The sequence below is a fragment of the Rhinoraja longicauda genome, chromosome 9 (genome assembly GCF_053455715.1).
Source record: "Rhinoraja longicauda isolate Sanriku21f chromosome 9, sRhiLon1.1, whole genome shotgun sequence".
Lineage (NCBI taxonomy): Eukaryota > Metazoa > Chordata > Chondrichthyes > Rajiformes > Arhynchobatidae > Rhinoraja > Rhinoraja longicauda.
This window is the reverse complement of record NC_135961.1, coordinates 54,270,439-54,289,886: the sequence shown is the minus strand read 5'-3', so window position 1 is coordinate 54,289,886 and position 19,448 is coordinate 54,270,439. Positions and strand designations below refer to the sequence as shown.

The 19,448-nt window shown below is 47.8% G+C and overlaps 1 protein-coding gene across 1 annotated transcript; it reads left to right on the top strand.

The window, feature by feature from the left end:
* The first annotated feature begins 410 nt into the window (after window positions 1-410).
* Window positions 411-18,720, top strand: LOC144596759 (zinc-binding protein A33-like). Its single transcript, XM_078405520.1, has 6 exons — window positions 411-877; window positions 7,028-7,123; window positions 9,920-10,153; window positions 11,176-11,198; window positions 13,191-13,306; window positions 14,663-18,720. Exons 1-6 carry the CDS (start codon window positions 473-475, stop codon window positions 15,208-15,210), a joined length of 1,422 nt encoding a protein of 473 aa, XP_078261646.1. The 5' UTR covers window positions 411-472; the 3' UTR covers window positions 15,211-18,720.
* Window positions 18,721-19,448: the final 728 nt, after the last annotated feature.

The window sequence follows — 19,448 nt, the reverse complement described above, 5'->3', positions numbered from 1 at the left end:
GAATGGCGGTGCTGGCTCGAAGGGCCGAATGGCCTCCTCCTGCACCTATTGTCTATAAGGCTGTGGAGGCCATCAATTGATATTTCAAAGGCAGAGATAGATAGATTCTTGATTAGTACGGGTTGTCAGAGGTTATGGGGAGAAGGCAGGAGAATGGGGTTAGGAGGGAGAGATAGATCAGCCATGGTTGAATGGCGGAGTAGACTTGATGGGCCGAATGGCCCAATTCTGCTCCTATCACTTTTGACCATTCCACCGGGTCTCCCCTCAGCGTCCAGGGGTTCCAGAGAGAACTAAGTTGGAGGACTGAAGGAGTTTTTTTTTTTTACAGTGGGCAGTGTCTCTTTAAATGAGCACCAGGACTAGGAAGTGAAACCGCACTGGAGTGTATCTCCGTGGGCCGGCCCGTCAACAGGAAACGGGCTTGTTCGAGAAGGCTGGTGGCAACAAAAAAAAAAGAAGGGAAAAAAAAATGGATCAGGGACAAAAGATATCTTGGTTGGAAGACGAGCTCTCCTGCCCAATATGTCAGGACATCTTCAAGGACCCTGTGTTCCCGCCGTGTCAGCACAACTTCTGCTGCGCTTGTCTGATGAGCTACTGGAAACAAAAGGGAGGCTGTGACTGCCCGGTTTGCCGGGAGACATATTCCAACAGCGACTTAAAATGGAACCGCACGCTGGCCAACATTGTCGACTCTTTCCTGAAGGAAGCGAGCAGGTCTCGGGGGCAGGAGGACATGTGCGGGCAGCACAACGAGGAGCTGAAGCTCTTCTGCAAGGAGGACGAGGAGGTGCTGTGTGTCGTCTGCCTGCACTCGAAGAAGCACGAAAACCACAAGTGCCTTCCTTTGGACGAGGCAGCGAAAGAGTGCAAGGTGAGGGGGCCGGAGCGTCGAGGTGGGGCTTGGGCGGGCGGTGTATATCGGGGGGCACACAATGCATACGGGGGTTCGTTCCCAGGGGAGGAGAGTGTCCGGCAAGGCGATGGTTCAGAACATCCACTATCCCTATATTCGCAAAATGCTGGAGTAACTCAGCAGGTCAGGCAGCATCTCGGGAGAGAAGGAATGGGTGACGTTTCGGGTCGAGACCCTTCTTCAGACTGAAAAACTACGACCACATCCAATATCCCTACTCGTGGTTGTACGGAACAAGCTGCCAGAAGAGGCAGGGACTACCCCGACATTTAAGGAACAGTTAGACAGGTACATGAATAGGACAGGTTTGGAGGACCAAACGCGGGGCAGGTGGGACTAGTGTAGCTGGGACATGTTGGGCCGAAGGGCCTGTTTCCACACTCTATGACTCTTAACATGTCAGCTGAAAATCGATATAAAGGTTGAAAAGCCACAAAGTGCTGGAGTAACTCAGAGGGCCAGGCAACATCTCTGGAGAACTTGGATAGGTGACATTTTGGGTTAGGACCCTTCTTCAGACTGATCTCTTGACTTCTAAGAAGGGACCCCCACCTGAAAGCTCACCAGTTCATTTTTTGTTTGGTTTAGAGATACAACATGGAAACAGACCCTTCTTAGGAAACAAATCCACGCCGACCACCAATCACTCATTCACAAGCGAGCGCTATACACAAAATGCTGGAGTAACTCAGAGGGACAGGCAGCATCTCTGGAGAAAAGAAAATGCTGCATGTCCCGCTGAGTTACTCCAGCATTTTGTTTCTATCTTCGTTGTAAACCAACATCAGCAGTTTCTTCCTACACAGTATTACTACACACTCCCTACAACTAATGTTATCCAGAGATGCTGCTTGGCCCGCTGAGTTATTCCAGCCCTTTGTGCATTTTTTGTGGTAATAAACCAGCATCTGCAGTTCTTTGTGCCTCCAAGGTTAAAAAACAGGAAGAAGCAATGATTACAGTGGCTGAAACGTTAATGAGCAGGCCATTCAGGAAGAGATTAGTGCACACACATGCCACAGGAACCTAGCCCCGACCTAGTTAAATCCCCCCCATCTGTTTGCCCCTGCTCTGAAACATCAGCAGAACTGAACCACTGACTTTGCAACTGGGGGATTCCCTTCCAGAGCCTCGGGTACTCAAGAGGGGGATTTTAATCTTTTGTTCTAAGTCAGTCGCTCGCCCCTCCGCAGTAGGATCTGTATTCCCAAACCAGGTACTATTGGCCACCAGTCTGAAATTCCTGTCCTGCCTACGCCAAAGGGAAGGAACCACTGGCCAATAGTCCTGTGCTCCATGGAATACCCTGGCATCTGCCTCACTGAGTATCTGTGCAACCATTCGGCCCGTCCAGACTGGAATGCACCAAAAGTGGGCTGAAGGGCCATTTTCTGTGCTGTATCTCTAAACTAAACAACAAAACTAAACTAAACTTCTGAATGGTCCTTCCATAAGCTAGGGTACAGAACTCATTCTCCAATCTTCCTCATTGCAGACATTGGACTTTTCTCTGGTACTGTTACTCAACAATGCTGAGAGCTATATTTTAGCACTCTGTATCTTTCACTTTGCTCTACTTTTGATTTTGTATTGCTTGATTGTATTCATGTAGAGTACTATCTGATTTGATCGGACAGTAAGCAAACAAAAGCTTTTTGCTGTACCTCGATACATGTGGCAATGATAAACTAATCCCCAGGCTCCTGCAGGGCCAACAATGTGGCATGGCTGGTCGTTCCACTGCCTCACTGCGCCTGAGACCAGGGTTCGATCATGATCTCTGGTGCTATCTGTGTGGAGTTTGCACGTTCTCCCTGAAGAAGGGTCTCGACCCGAAACGTCACCCATTCCTTCTGTCCAGACATGCTGCCTATCCCGCTGAGTTACTATTTTGTGTCTATCTCCCAGTGACAAACTAGCTTTCCTTCCAAAAGATATGTTGGTGTAGGATAGTGCTAGTGTATGGGGATTGCTGGTTGGCGCGGACTCGGTGGGGCAAAGGGCCCGTTTCCGCGCTGCATCTTTAAACTAAAACTAAAATTTCTGATTCTCTCTGCCACATGCTCATTCTCAAGGGAAGGGGCCACGACATCTCTCCAGACCCGCACTGCTGAAGGATCCTTATTGAAGGGTGGTCCGAACTGGAAACTGCGCCTGTCCATTCCCTCCACAGATGCTGCTGGACCCACCGAGTTCCTCCACTTTGTTTATTTCACATTATTCCAGCAGCTGCAATCATTTGTCTCTTTACACGGCATTTGTGCACACATTTGCTAACAATTACTATCCTTATGATTTTCTGTTTCATCTGCATTGCTTGCAAGGCTGCAGAAGAGCATTGAAAGAAACAAGAGCAGGCCATTCACCCCTCCATCATTCTCTGTTGTCCATGGGGTCCTACCCCCAATCACCATTTCCAAGCCCGTTTTCCATTATCCTCGACTCCCAATAGACCCAACGATCTGCCAGTCCCGGCCTTCAATGACTCCTCTGTGTTTCTCCAGGCAAGTGTTTCATCCAGTCTGAGAGCAGAAACTTGTCCCCATGTCTACCTGAAGTGGACAACCCCTTATTCTGAAACAATATCCCTTAATTGACAGCCCAAATGGATAGAGAAGCAATGAAGGCGTATGGTATGCTTACATTCATTGTTATCGGCATGGTGGACAAGAGTCAGCAAGTCACGATGCAGCTTTGTGAAACTTTGGTTGGGCCCCATGTGGAGCATTGTGTATAGCTCTGGACACCCCATTACAGGAGGCCTTGGTGATGGTGCAGAAGAGGTTCATCAGGATGCTGCCTGGATTATATGAATGAATGAATGAATAAGTTTATGAATGAATAAGTTTATTGGCCAAGTATGTACACATACAAGGAATGTGCCTTGGTGCTCCGCTCGCAAGTAACAACACGAACATACAGTAAACAATTAAGAATAAAGCATAAAACATTAAGAATACACATTACGTTTTAGAAACATAGAAACATAGAAAATAGGTGCAGGAGTAGGCCATTCGGCCCTTCGAGCCTGCACCACCATTCAATATGATCATGGCTGATCATCCAGCTCAGTAGCCTGTACCTGCCTTCTCTCCATACCCCCTGATCCCTTTAGCAAAAAGGGCCACATCTAACTCCCTCTTAAATATAGCCAATGAACTGGCCTCAACTACCTTCTGTGGCAGAGAATTCCACAGACTCACCACTCTCTGTGTGAAGAAATGTTTTCTCATCTCGGTCCTAAAAGACTTCCCCCTTATCCTTAAGCTGTGACCCCTGGTTCTGGACTCCCCCAACATCGGGAACAATCTTCCCGCATCTAGCCTCTCCAACCCCTTAAGAATTTTATATGTTTCTATAAGATCCCCCCTCAGTCTTCTAAATTCCAGCGAGTACAAGCCCAGTCTATCCAGTCTTTCCTCATATGAAAGTCCCACCATCCCAGGGATCAATCTGGTTTTAAACATGTGAGTGAAATAAACCAGAGCAAAAAAGAGACTACAGAATTTATTACGCTACTACTCGTGGGAAAAAGCTGTTTTTATGTCTGGCTGTGGATGCTTTGACAGTCTGGAGTCGCCTTTTAGAGGGAAGTGCTTCAAAGAGATTGTGGCCAGGGTGAGAGGAGTCAGAGATGATCTTGCCCACTTGCCTCCTGGCCCTTGCAGTGTACAGTTCGTCAATGGGGGTAAGGTTACAGCCAACAACCTTCTCAGCTGATCGAACGATTCGTTGCAGCCTCCGGATGTGGTGCTTGGTGGCTGAGCCAAACCAGACCATGATGGAGAAGTTGAGGGCAGGCTCTACGATGGCAGTATAGAATTGGACCATCATTGCCTGTGGCAGATTGTGTTTCCTCAGCTGCCGCAGGACGTACATCCTCTGTTGGACGTTCCAGGGAAAATAATCTACATTTGTCCAATCTATCCTAGTTAAAACCCATCTAATCCAGGCAGTATCCTGATAAGCCTCTTCGGCACCCTCTCCAAACTCTCCAACACTGGGGGAGCCACCTCGTTAGCACCCACCCTACCAACACCCACCCTGAACACTCCTGTCTGGGATCCAGCCACACCTATTTGTGTGATGTTGGAACATCATTAAGTCGGCACTGACACTAATCTAGGCCGGTGTAAATAAATGGGAGGTGGGTTGTAAAAGCTGTTTGAATCAGGGCTGTGTGAATTGCACCCAGTCTGCAGTTCCAGGCACACCCGCCCAGTCTCAATGGAGAACTGCTGCCCATAGTCAGAGAAGGTATTGACTACTAAAGGCACAATCCGCTTGGGTGTGAAACAAGTCTGTTGTGGAGGGGAGAGGGAGAGGGAGAGGGAGAGCAAAGAGGTCCTTCTGCAGTTGTACAGGGCCCTAGTGAGACCACACCTGGAGTACTGGGTGCAGTTTTGGTCTCCAAATTTGAGGAAGGATATTCTTACTATTGAGGGCGTGCAGCGTAGGTGTACTCGGTTAATTCCCGGAATGGCGGGACTGTCGTATGTTGAAAGACTGGAGCGACTAGGCTTGTAAACACTGGAATTTAGAAGGACAAGAGGAGACCTTATCGAAACGTATAAGATTATTAAGGGGTTGGACACGTTAGAGGCAGGAAACATGTTCCCAATGTTGGGGGAGTCCAGAACCAGGGGCCACAGTTTAAGAATAAGGGGTAGGCCATTTAGAACAGAGATGAGGAAAAACTTTTTCAGTCAGAGAGTTGTGAATCTGTGGAATTCTCTGCCTCAGAAGGCAGTGGAGGCCAATTCTCTGAATGCATTCAAGAGAGAGCTAGATAGAGCTCTTAAGGATAGAGGAGTCAGGGGGTATGGGGAGAAGGCAGGAACGGGGTACTGATTGAGAATGATCAGCCATGATCACTTTGAATGGCGGTGCTGGCAAGAAGGGCCGAATGGCCTAATCCTGCACCTATTGTCTATTGACTTCACCTCCACTGCTGTCTGTGGCAATGAATTCTGCAACTTCTACTCTGGGTTAAAGACTCTGTACATTCACCCTATCTATTCTGCTCATAAATTGACACACCTCTGTCAGATCACCCCTCATCCTATTGCATTCAAGGAACAAATTCCTCACCTGCCCAACCTCTCCCGAGAGCTCAGGCCATTGAGTTCTGTCAACATCTTCAAATCTTCTCTGCACCTTTTTCAGCTTAATAATATCCTTCCTAAATCAGGGTGACCAAAGCTGAACACAATACTCCAAATGTGGCCTCACCAACGTCTTGCACAACTGTAACATAATATCCCAACTTCTATACTCAATATCCTGATTGATGAACGCCAATGCACCAAAAGCATTCTTGACCACCAGATACACCCGTGACTCCACTTTCAAGGAACTATGTACCTGTATTCCTAGATTCCTCTGCTCTACAACACTTCCCAATACCTTGGTTTGACTTCCTAAAATGCAACACTAACTACTTACTTCTTCAAAAACAGATTTGTGAGACATGATCTCCCCACCTTAAGTCTACATCCTTTGCTGCTTGATTCACAAGACATAGGAACAGAATTAGGCCATTCAGCCCATTGTTTATATATAAACAACAGAGGTCCCTGCACGGATCTTTCCAGAACATCACTGACCTCCAGTGAGAGAAGAAGCCTTTGCCTTCTACGACCAAGAAAGTTTTGGATCCAAATTTTGTGTGTGTCTGTGGACAATGAGTTGATCAGGTAGTTAGAATGTTTAGGTGTTTAGTTGTTGATCAGGTGATCAGAATGATCACGTCATTCTAATGTGATAAATGAACCTGTAGTCCAAGTTCTCGTTCATCTCTCCGGCTGACTGGTTTACGTTGCATGACGCATTGAGGGTATCCACCCCCATGTACTCATTTTAAAACACTCACATTAATTTCTTGCGCAATGTTTCAGATCGGGACCCTTCTTCTGAAGAACAGTCCCGACCCGAAATGTCACCCATCCTTTGTCTACGGAGATGCTACTTGACCCGTTGAGTTACCCCAGCACTTTGCGTCTCTCTTCGGTATAAACCAGCATCTGCAGTTCTTTCCTACGCATTAATCTCTTGCTCTGTCTTGATGTGCTGTTGCTGAAACTAAATTCATCAACATAATTCTTTCAGGATGGACTGAAGACATCGATCAAAACTCTGAAATGCAAGGCAGAGAAATTCCTTGGGATCAGGAATGAGATTGACCTGACTTTAAACCATATGAAGGTGAGCTCTAGAACGTGGGACCGGCCTCTGTGTGTGTGTGTGTGTCTCTCTCTGTGTGTGTGTGTGTGTGTGTGTGTGTGTGTGTGTGTGTGTGTGTGTGTGCGTGCGTGCGTGCGTGTTTCTGTGTGTGTGGCTTTGTCTTTGTCTCCTTTTTTGCTTTGTAAACAATTCCACGTTAAAAAAATTGGTGCAAATTTGTAACTTGTTACAGCGCCAGAGACTCAGGGTCCTTCCTGACTGGGTCTTTCTTTATGGAGTTTTTACATTCTCCCTGTGACTGTGGGTTTTCTCCCGGTGCTCCAGTTACCTCCCACTCTCCAAAGACATACAGGTTTGCAGGCTAATTGCCTTCGGTAAAATTGTAAATTGTCTCTAGTGTGTAGGATAGTGCTAGTGTACGGGGTGATTGCTGGTCTGCGCGGACTTGGTGTGCCAAAGGGTCTGTTTCTGCACAGCATGTCTAAAGTCTGGAGCTGTCTAGTTAATAATACATTAGTGATTGCAGGTGGAGAAAAAAAGGTGAAATGTTAAGACTGAAATGCTGATCATAGCTAACTGTTGAAACTGAAACCAAAAGAAGAATGCTGGAAAATGACCAGCTGATCAAGTCAAGTCAAGTCAAGTCAATTTTATTTGTATAGCACATTTAAAAACAACCCACGTTGACCAAAGTGCTGTACATCTGATTAGGTTCCAATGGGAAAAAAAATGAAACATACAGTAGCACGCAAACAGTTCACAGCGCCTCCTCAATGAGCCTCAAACGCTAGGGAGTAGAAATAGGTTTTGAGCCTGGACTTAAAGGAGTCGATGTATTATCAAGTAGTATTTGCAGAGAGAGAACACTGGCCAAACCGCTGACATTTACCGCTGAACGAAACTACATAGCAGTCACACACAAAAAAGAACACAAGACACATGACCCCAACACATAACGTCCATCACAGTGACTCCAAACACCTCCTCACTGTGATGGAGGCAACAAAACTTCCACTCTCTTCCCCACGCCCACGGACAGACAGCTCGTCCCCGACCGACCCGCACAGTCCCCGCAAGGGGATGGAAGTCCCCGCGGCCGAGTCGTACCGGGCGCTGAGACGTCTCGCGGCCGAACCGGGCGGTGGAAGGCCCCGCGACCGAGCCGTGCGCAGCCAAGTCCCGCGGCCGAGCCGCACCGGGCGATGTTAAGTCCAGCGGCCGAGCCGCACCGGGCGATGGAAGGCCCCGCGGCCAAGCCGCACCGGGCGATGTTAAGTCCAGCGGCCGAGCCACACCAGCGATGAAAAGTCCCGCGGCCGAGCCGCGCCAGGCGATGTTAGGCCCCGCGGCCCGGGCACTGTTAAGTCCAGCGGCCGAGCCGCACCAGCGATGTTAGGCCCCGCGGCCGAGCCGCACCGGGCGATGGAAGGCCCCGCGGCCAAGCCGCACCGGGCACTGTCAAGTCTAGTGGCCGAGCAGCGCCGGGCGATGTTAAGTCCAGCGGCCGAGCCACGCCGGGCGATGTTAGGCCCCACGGCCGAGCCGCACCCCATGCCGTGAGGAAGAGACCTAAAAGAGAAAGGTTTCCCCCACCCCCCACCCGCCCCCCACCCACACCACCACCCCCCACACATACACAACCAAAAAAAATAAAAAACCATCGACTAGGCTTGTACACACTGGAATTTAGAAGGATGTGAGGGGATCTTATTGAAACATATAAGATTATTAAGGGATTGGATACGTTAGAGGCAGGAAACATGTTCCCAATGTTGGCGGAGTCCAGAACCAGGGGCCACAGATTAAGAATAAGGGGTAGGCCATTTAGAACAGAGATGAGGAAAAACCTTTTCAGTCAGAGAGTTGTAAATCTGTGGAATTCTCTGCCTCAGAAGGCAGTGGAGGCCAATTCTCTGAGTGCTTTCAAGAGAAAGCTAGATAGAGCTCTTAAGGATAGCAGAGTCAGGGGGTATGGGGAGAAGGCAGTAACGGGTACTGATTGAGAATGATCAGCCATGATCACATTGAATGGTGGTGCTGGCTCGAAGGGCCGAATGGCCTACTCCTGCACCTATTGTCTATTTTCTTTTGGTCCTGGTTCAACTTCCTAACATGCAATATTTAATTTTTACCTTGTTAAATTCCACCTGCCTTCCTTGGCCCACTTTCCCAGTTTAGTTTAGAGATACAGTGTGGAAACAGGCCCTTTGGCCCACCGAGTCCGTGCCAACCAGTGACCACCCACACACTGGTGCTATCATGCAATTTACAGAAGCCAATTAACCCACAAACCTACATGTCTTTGGAATGTTAAGGAGACCGTAGCACCTGGAGAAAACGCGTCACAGGGAGAACGTATGATCTCCGGACAGACAGCGCCTATTCGTTTTCTCCAGAGATGCTGCCTGTCCCGCTGAGTTACTCCAGCATTTTGTGTCCATCACCCGTAGTCATGATCGAACCCGGGTCTCCGGCACTGTAAGGCAGCAACTCTATCGCTGCGCCACTGTGCTGCCCTAGATCCCATTGTAATCTTAGATAACCTTCATCGTCCATTACACCACCAATTTTGTTGCCATCTGCAAACTTACTATGTCCTCATCTAAATTGTCGAACAAGAGGACCCAACACTGATCCCAGTGGCACTCCACTAGTTACAGACCTCCAATCTAGACAAAAAATCCTGCACTACCACCCTCTGACTTCTTCCACCAAGCCAACTTTGTATCCAAGTTGTGAATTTAAATTTCCAGCCTCTGCATTTTTTATTTTAAATTTGAGTTTCAAATAATAGTAACTCACTTCTGTTTGTTCTAGAGTCAGGCTTCGAGAACTGAAAAACAAATCAGACAGGAGTTTCAGAAACTTCACGGCTTCCTTCACTCCGAGGAGGAGACTCTGGTGAACAGTCTTCGAAAGGAGGAAAGGAACAAGGTTCAGTCATTGCAGCAGAAGGTTAAGAGAATCTCTGAGGAGATTTCCATGCTGAAAGCCAACATTCAGGCTCTTGAGAGCCAACTCAGCCAACAAGATTCTGCACTCTTCCTTCTGGTGAGTGAGAGGTGGTCCTATGAGATTATTGCAATAAGGTGCTGATAGATAAAACCATTGCAGTGAATAGAGCAGAAGTGTTTTAGGAGAAGGACAAATGGCTAATGAATTTTGTCCACCCTACCCTTGATACCGCATCCGTCCCTTTCTCCAAAGCCTCTTTATCTCCAACATTTGCCCAGCTCCCACTAACATAGCACGTCAGCTCCCACCACCTTCTCAGGAAAGGTTTTCCAGATCCAAACGAAACCCATCCCATCTCCCATAACTCCGGATCTTGGGCCTCTGACCCCTTGATTTTGGTCCAGTCTAAAGAGAGCAGCTTTTCAATGCTGACATTGCCATGTTTTTCAAGACTCTGACGTCATCCATTAACTTTTAGAAATATATCCTATCCTATACATTAGCCACATATTTACAGAAGCCAATTAGTATACAAACTTACACTTCTTTGGAAATGTGGGAGGAAACCAGAGCACCCGGAGAAAACCCACACAGTTGAAAGGGAGAAAGTGCAAACTCCACACAGACAGCACCCAAGGTTAGGATCAAACCTGGGTCTCCGGCACCGTGAGGCAGCAACTCTACCGCTGCGCCACCCACTGTACACAAGACCTCAACGGTGGACCAGGCGGACAAAGTTATCTTGAACTCAACGGTAGTGAAGGCGGATGAAGGCTGCAACATACCTATCAGCTCCAATCGTTTTGGTTCTCTTGCCATTGGAATTAGTTGATTGATTTGTGAAGGACCGTGTGCTTCTTGGAGTGCAACATCAAGTACACGTTAAACAAGCACATGCACAGGCGTCTTCGTTTTGTGAAGGAACGTAGACCATCATCCTCGACCGCGAGGGATTGCCATGACCCACTGTACAGCCTTTTTATACATCATCAATACCCACATAACACTGAACCACCTCAAAGTGCCTCAGCAAAGTGTCAGCCTCCGAAAACGTGCTTCGTTTGTTGAATGAACCTTTAATGGCATCTCAATTAAATCTTTTTTTTCTTTTCTTCCAGAATCTTCCAGAAACTAGAAAAAGGTATGAACACCACTCTCTTGATGAACATCACCTAATTCTCTGCCTTAGTTAGCACAGTGACGCAGCGGTAGAGCTGCTGCCTTACAGCGCCAGAGGCCAGACTTCGATCCTGGCTCTGGGTGCTGTCTGTGCAGAGTTTGTATGTTGTCCGTGTGACCAAGTGGGTTTTCTCTGGGTACTCCGGTTTCCCCCTAAACTCCAAAGATGTATAGGTTTGTAGGTTAATTGGCTGGTAAAATTGTAAATTGTCCCTCGTGTATAGGATGGTGCTAGTGTACAGGAATCGCTGGTTGGTGTGGGGTGAAGGGCCTGTTTCCTGCTGTATCTCTAAAGCCTAGTCATAAGGCCATACACCACAGAAATAGGCCCTTTATCCCAACTTGTCCATGCCGATCATTTTGTCTACCCGAGCCAAATCCCTCAAACCTTTCCAGTACATGAAGTGTCCAAATGTAACTCTGCCCACACTGACCAAACCTATGCCCTCTAGTTTAAGACTCCCTTACACCGGAGAACTGACCATCACCTCTTCATCTATGCCACTCATGCTTTTACAAACTTCCATAAGATCAGCCCGCGGCCTCTTTTGATTAAAGGAAAACAGTTACAGACTATCCAGTTTCTTCGTACTCAAGCCCTCTAATCCCAGCTATATCCTTTTGAATTAGCAGCCTCTCTAGTTTAATCTTACCTAGAGTACGGTGACCAGAACTGCACCCAATACTACAAGTGCAGTCTCGCCAACACCGTCCTACTCGAAATGATGTAACAACTCCTGTACTCATTCCCTGACCGATGAAGGCAAGCATAACACACGCCTTCTTCACCACCTTTGCTGTCTACCTGTGTTGTTACTGTCAGGGGACTGTGCACTTGTTACGCTTGGTCTCCCTTTTCAGCAACGCTCTCCAGGACCCTGTCATTCATTGTCTACGTCCTAGCCTGGTTTAACTTCCTAAAATGTACCTGCCTGAGTTAATTTGCATCTGCCATTGCATTTCCTACTTTCCCTGTTTACCTGGATCCTGTTGTAACCTTCAACAATCCTGTCCACTGTACCACCAATGTTGGTGACATCTGCAGATTTACTAATTACGCACCCAGGTTCTCATTCAAATCGTTATTACATATGTATGACAAACGGTATGGTCCCGCACTGATACCTTGGGCACATCGTCTCCACTCCCACCCACTAATTTAATTGTGGATTTGTTGCAAGAGTACAATGGGGCTTTCTGTATCTATGTATTAACTTTCAGGGACTCGGGCAAATGAACATCCAGATTCCTCTTGACACTTTCAATTGCTTGCCTTAAAAAAAAAAAAACTCGCAACTTTCTATCAAAAACCTCAATTCTTTCTATCAAGGTAAATGACCACCATTTTTCCACATTATGCTCCATATGGCCTTCCCTCGCCCATTTACAATGGCTCTCTAGGTCCTCCTGAAGCCTTCCTTCTTCACGGCGCAGCGGTAGAGTTGCTGCCTTGCAGCGCCAGAGACCCGGGTTTTCGGTCCTGACTACGGGTGCTGGCTGTACGGACTGGTATGTTCCCCCTGTGACAGCGCGGGTTTTATCCGGGTGCTCCGGTTTCCTCCCACACCACAAAGACGTACAGGTTTGTAGGTTAATTTGACTTCGGTAAAAATTGTAAGTTGTCCCCAGTGTGTAGGATAGTGCTAGTGTACGGGGTGATCGCTGGTCGACACGGACTTGGGGCGAAGGGCCTATTTCACACTGCATCTATAAAAGTCTATGAAAAAGTCTAAATCCTCTTCACCCCTTGCACTGCCACCAGTTTTGTATCTTTAGTAAACTCTGACTAATCGCACTCCATTTTCTCATCCAAATTGCACGCCCTTCTTTCGGTCTTGTTTCTGTTCTTTGTGCTGCAGTCTCACTTTAACTGATGCTCAGACCGTACAGCGTTCTGTAGACTGCTCGCTAAATCCAGACCTTATAACCTCTCTGACATTCCCTCTCATCCCAGAGCCAACTGCACTCTGCAAGATCCTAAGCCAGTCTCCGCGATGATTGATGTGGGACGCTATGTCGGTTCCTTACAGTACCGAGTCTGGAAGAAAATGCTGAACATTATCAACACAGGTTTGTGTACATCACCGGTGCCCAAAGTTTGGAGTTTGCCCTCTGTCGGCGCATTAAATCTGTGCTGTGGCAAACAGTTATTTCCATTCGGATCGGCTGAAAACCTTTGTGACAATGGGTGAAAATCAGTTTACAAAATCACTGTAGACTTGCGCTGTGGGACCATGAACCAACTCCAGTGGTGGAACAAAGGAATTTAGATGTGTCTGAGGACAGATATGAGTGAGGAGGGAAGGGATGGGATTGCTTTGCCAGGAGCTATCGTGGAGCCAAAGGATCAAATGGCATCCTCGTGTGTCACAGTAGGAGAGAAGGGCGCGGCACAGTGGTGTTGCAGTCTGACAGTGCCAGGGCCACAGGTTCGATCATGATTACGGGTGTTATCTGTATGGAGTCTGTACTTTCTCCCCGTGACTATGTGGGTTTTCCCAGGGTGCTCCAGTTTCTTCCTACACCCAACGATGTATAGGTTTGTAGGTTAATTGGCCGTTAAAAATGTTTAATTATCCCTAGTGTGTTTGAAAGTGCTAGTGTGCGCGGCTTCCTGGTCGGCACAGACTCAGGGAGGGTGGGGGGGGTGGGGTTGTAGCCAATTACCGAAACCAATTAACCTGCAAACCTGTACGTCTTTGGAGTGTGGCGCTCCAGAGTGAGTCTCTAGCGCTGTACGTCTGCAACACCACCGTTGCGCCATCATGCCGCCCAGCAGCTGAATTCCCTGCCCACTCAACCATCAGTTAGGATACTGGGGACACTTCATCCCCCAAATAGTCCGAAGGTCTCCAATAACTAGTTCAGGAATAAACTCTTGTAGATAGGATGGTTCTGCCTGATAACAGCTGGGAAGAAACTGTCCTTAAATCTAGAGGTGTGCATTTTCACACTTCCACACCTCTTGCCTGATGGGAGAGGGGAGACGAGGGAATGACCAGGGTGCAATTCATCCTTGATTATGCTGGTGGCCTTGCCGAGGCAGAGAGCTATAAATGAAGTCGATAGAAGGGAGGTTGGTTTGTGTGAGGGTCTGGGCTGCCTCCACAATACTCTGTCATTTCTTACGACCTTTGCTGGAGCTGTTCCCAAACCAAGCTGTGATGCTTCCAGATAAAATGCTTTCTACGGCGCATCAGTAGAAGTTGGTGAGAGTTGATGGGGGAATGCCGAACATCCTAAGCTTTTGAAGGAAGGGGGGGTGCTGGTGTGCTTTCTTGGTCATTGCTTCAATATGGATTGGACAAGATATTTACTCAACCATCTCTACTTCGGCGCTGCAAATGTGTACCACTTCGCTTTGCATGTATTGTATTGCAAACTACTCCTGCTTACTTTACCTTGTTGTCCCCCCCCTCATTACAGCCCCTGTGACCCTGGATCCAAACACAGCCGCGCCCTGGCTCCACCTGTCCGAGGATCTGACCGTCATGGGCTACCGTCTATCCAGGCTGCAGCTGCCGGATAACCCAGAGAGGTTCGACTCCTGCGTCTCAGTGCTGGGCTCGGAAGGATTCGCCTCGGGGAGGCATCACTGGGACGTGGATGTGAAAGGCCTGACTGGCTGGTGTTTGGGAGTGGCCAAGGGATCTGCCCGAAGGAAAGGAGTCATCAAGGTGGACCCAGAGAACGGCTTCTGGGCCATTGGGATGATGGACGGCTGTGAATACTATGCCTGCACCTCCCCCTGGCGCACGGAGCTCAGCATCAGTCCGCAGATCATCCGCGTCGACCTGGACTGCAAGGCTGGCACGGTGTCCTTTTATGATGTTGAAAACATGAGCCTTCTTTACAGCTTCACAGACACCTTTACCGAGAAGACCTATCCCTACTTCTGCCCTTGCCTGGTCCCAGACAGCACTAACCTCTCGGCTATGAAAATCTGCCCCTTCAAAGTGGCTTTGCAGAATTAATAGTGCGCTGTTAACCATTAACACCTGAAATCGGGCTGAGAGTCAGCACAGTGTGTGCAACTCCAGATAATGTTGCAATGCCCTTTTGCCAAAACCCCCTGGAGGGTTATTCATTGCTGAGTTTCCCCATCACTGCTCACTCAAGAACCAAAGTTTGATGAAATAATTCAGGGTGTTAGTCTGATGCTGTACCTGGACTCAGTGGTTTTTGCAGTGATGTTACTGTGCCACCAGCTAACATTCTGGGCCACCGAGACCCCTAGTTCGATTCCCACTGCACCTCCCACAACTGGCCACATCTTCCCTTCCCATCTCCTCCCCTCTCTGTGTTCCGCAGAGACTGTTCCCGCCGTAACTGCCTGGTCCACTCGTCCCTTCCCATCCAAACCACCCCCTCCCCAGGTACTATCCCCTGAAACCGCAGGAGATGCAACACCTGTCCCTTTACCTCCCCCCTCGACTCCATCCAAGGACCCAAACAGTCTTTGGTTCACCTGCAACTCCTCCAACCTCATCTACTGTATCCGCTGTTCCAGATGTCAACTTCTCTATATCACCTAGGCCAAACGCAGGCTCGGCGATCGTTTCGCTCAGTCCGCCTTAACCAACCTGATCTCCCGGTGGCTGAGCACTTCAACTTCCCCCTCCCACTCCCAGGTCATGGGCCTCCTCCAATGTCATGGTGAGGCCCACCGCAAATTGGAGGAACAGCATCTCATATTTCACTTTGACAGCTTACACCCCAGCGGTATGAACATTAATTTCTCTAACTTCAGATAACCTTTGATTTGTACCAGCATCTGCAGTTATTTTCCGTTATGACTACACATCATTCATGAATAGTATCTGGCGTTTCTTTTTTAAAAAAAAAACAATCTCTGTAAAACGGGAAGATAACTGGCTTTGGTAAAATTGATCTTTAGACTTCAGAGCGCATAAATAAGCCCTTCAGCCCACCGAGTCCACACTGACCAGCGATCACCCCATACACTAGCACTATCCTACATGCTAGGAACAATTTTACCACAGCCAATTAACCCACAAACATGAACGACTTTTGGACTGCGGGAGAACGTACAAACTCCGTAAAGACAGCACCCGTAATCAGGGTCGAACCCGGGCTTCTGGTGCTGCGCCACCATGCTGCCCCTCTGATTCAGGCACTGCCTTCAGGGACAGTAAACTGCCAACCCCAGTTGACTTTGAGGTGCCTCCTCAGTTGAGGCACAACCAGTAGATCCCTTTACCACTAGTAAGCACCCACTGCCAGTCACGTTTATATCTGCGAACAAGTGTATTGTAAAAATCTGCAACATTTATCCCGCATTCCTGATGGGATGCGCCTCGGGGGCTGGGGCTGTCCTGGGAGGTCGTCTTTCAATCCACACCAGGGGCGTGAGGACTGGAGCCGGGCTGTTTCTCGGGAAGCACTGGCTGGAATGGTCAAGGTGGAAGGGAGACATCATGCACAGTCTCTCCTCCTGTAAAAGACCTGCCGCTTTTCCTGCAGGCCAGGCATCACCCGTCATTCCAGGAACACTTACCCAGCTTACAAATATACCAATTAGGAACGGGACTAGAACATTCAGTTCAACACCTCTGCCATTCAATATGATCACGGCTAATGTGACTAACCTTTGCTCTATGTCCCTGATCATCTCATCCCTTGCTTATCCAGAATATATCTACCACCATCTTAAAAACTTTTTCAACAACTCTACTTTCATTAGCCTTTGAGGGAAATGAGTTCCAGAGACTCGCCACCCTCTGAGAATCATAGTCATACAGCACAGAATCAGGCCCTTCAGCCCATCTCATCCATGCTGACTAAGATGCTCATCTATGCTGGTCCATTTTCCAGTATTTGACCCATATCTCTCTGAATCTTTCTGACCCATGCATCTGTCCAAATGTTGTATTGTACCTGCCTCAACCACTTTCTCTGGCAGCTCATTCCATATGTGCACCACTCTGTGTGAGAATGTTGTCCCTCAAAATCCTATTGTCTTCCCCCTCACACCTGAAACCAATTCCATCTAGTTCTTGATTCCCCAACTCTGTGTGCATTCACCCTATGTCCCTCAGGATTTCATACACCTCTATAAGCACTCTGCTTACTGGATGGATATGGATAGAATGGTAAGATCCCTCTGTACATCAATGCTGTCAAGGGTCTTGCCATTAACCGTATACTTACATTTGGTATTCTGTCCCAAAGTGCAACACCTCCAATTTACTCAGATTAAACTCCATCTGCCATTTATTTGCCTGCACCTGAAACTGTTCCCTATATCAGAGGTAAATAAAACTAGGGGACATAGGTAAAGGGTAAGTAGTGAGAAATTTGGAATCTGAGAGGGGACTTTTATCACCCAGAGAGTGGTAAGTAGCTGGAATGCACTGCTTGTCTGAATGGTGGCAACAGAGTCACAGTGAACATTTGATGAGCACAAATCAATTGAGCAAGGACTAGGTGCTCAGGGGCAAGGCTAGGTGCTCAGAAATGGGATAAATACAGAAGGGTATCCACCGGTTAGCATGGATGAATTGGGCTGAATGTCCTGTTGCTGTGCTTTACGATACGATGAATGAAATTTACAGTACAGCAGGCTGCATTCCTCCGATATGTCAATTCCTCTTTTAAATGTCTGCATGTTTACAGTCGTAGAGGGATGCAGTGCGGAAACAGGCCCTTTTTCCCAATTTACCACCAGCCAACATGTCCCAGCTGCACTAGTTCCTCTTGCCTGTGTTTGGTCTGTATCCCTCCAAATCTGTCCTATCCATGTACCTGGCTAACTTTCTTCAACGTTGGGATAGTTCCAGCCTCAACTACCTCCTCTGGCAGCTTGTTCCATACGCCCACCACCCTTTGTGTGAAAAAGTTAGCCCTTAGATTCCTATTAAATCTCTTCCCCTTCAACTTAAACCTATGCCCTCTGGTCCTCAAAATACATTGAGGAAATACATTTATTCTATTCTGAGATGTTGGCTTTCCCAACTATTTTGGCTTGATTAACATCTCTGAAACACGCCTTTGGTATTGACAGGGATCAGCCCTTTAATCTATCTCTGATACGTGGAAAGGTGTCAGGAACAGGTGGAGAAATGGCTATGCAAAGAGATTCTCCCAAGTTCCCCAACCAAAGTCAGTTACAGTGAAACCTCTGCTACTCTATCGGAAGGTCATTTGGTCCTGGCTCTCCTCACAGCTGAAACATCTGCCCAGGACCATCTTTGTGAATGAACCCCAAAGTTCTGGTGTGACACAGCAGGTCAGGCACAGTGGTGTCCATTCCCTCCACAGATGCTGCCTAGCCCCCTTAGTTCCTCCAGCACCTTGTGTTTTACTCAATTACAACATTTGCAGTTTTTGCATGTTCATCTATCTAAATCTCTTGTGCTTCCTGCAACATCTGTATCTGTTAAACACACTAAAGATGGAGTTTTAACATGTTCATTAATGCCTTTTGTCTTTCCACTGTTGCCTTCTTATGCCCTGTTAATAAACCCGATGAAAACCTTTGGACTGAGTCTTTCGATGTTTTAATGGATCATTTACTAATGTTTGGTAGCAGTGGCTAGTGGTGTGAATGCCTGTCTCATAAGAACAATGAAAGGCTACCTCTGCCTCTCAATCTATGATGCATTTCGCTTCAATCAACACACTCAGCTGAGGTCTGTCTCATTGAAGCACACATGATGACAAAAGTCCACTGATAGTATAATAGATGTGTATAGCAAACAAACCGGCCGTTCGGCCCACCATGTCAGTGCTGGGATCAAGTATCCTTCTGTATTAATCCCATGTCCTGCACTTGGTCCGGTACTGGATTCCCCCTCTAGGAGGAATCCTTACAGTTCTCCACACCTTAGGTATAGTCACTCTTCCAGCATCTCTAGATCACTCAGCCTGTGCCATCGCCTTGGCACAATAGACAATAGACAATTGTCTATTGTGCCAAGGCGATGGCACAGGCTGAGTGATCTAGAGATGCTGGAAGAGTGACTATGTGACACTTGCCCTGTGGTAGCATCACCCAATGTCTGGACCTGTACGATTTTAGCACAGGTATTGAGTAGAAGCATGGATTTAATTTAAGGTATCACAAAATGCTGGAGTAACTCAGCAGGTCAGGCAGCATCTAGGAGAGAGGGAATGGATGTGTTTCGGGTCGAGACCCTTCTTCTGACTGAAGCATAGATTTCACTTTGGTCAATGGGATCCTGCACTAACA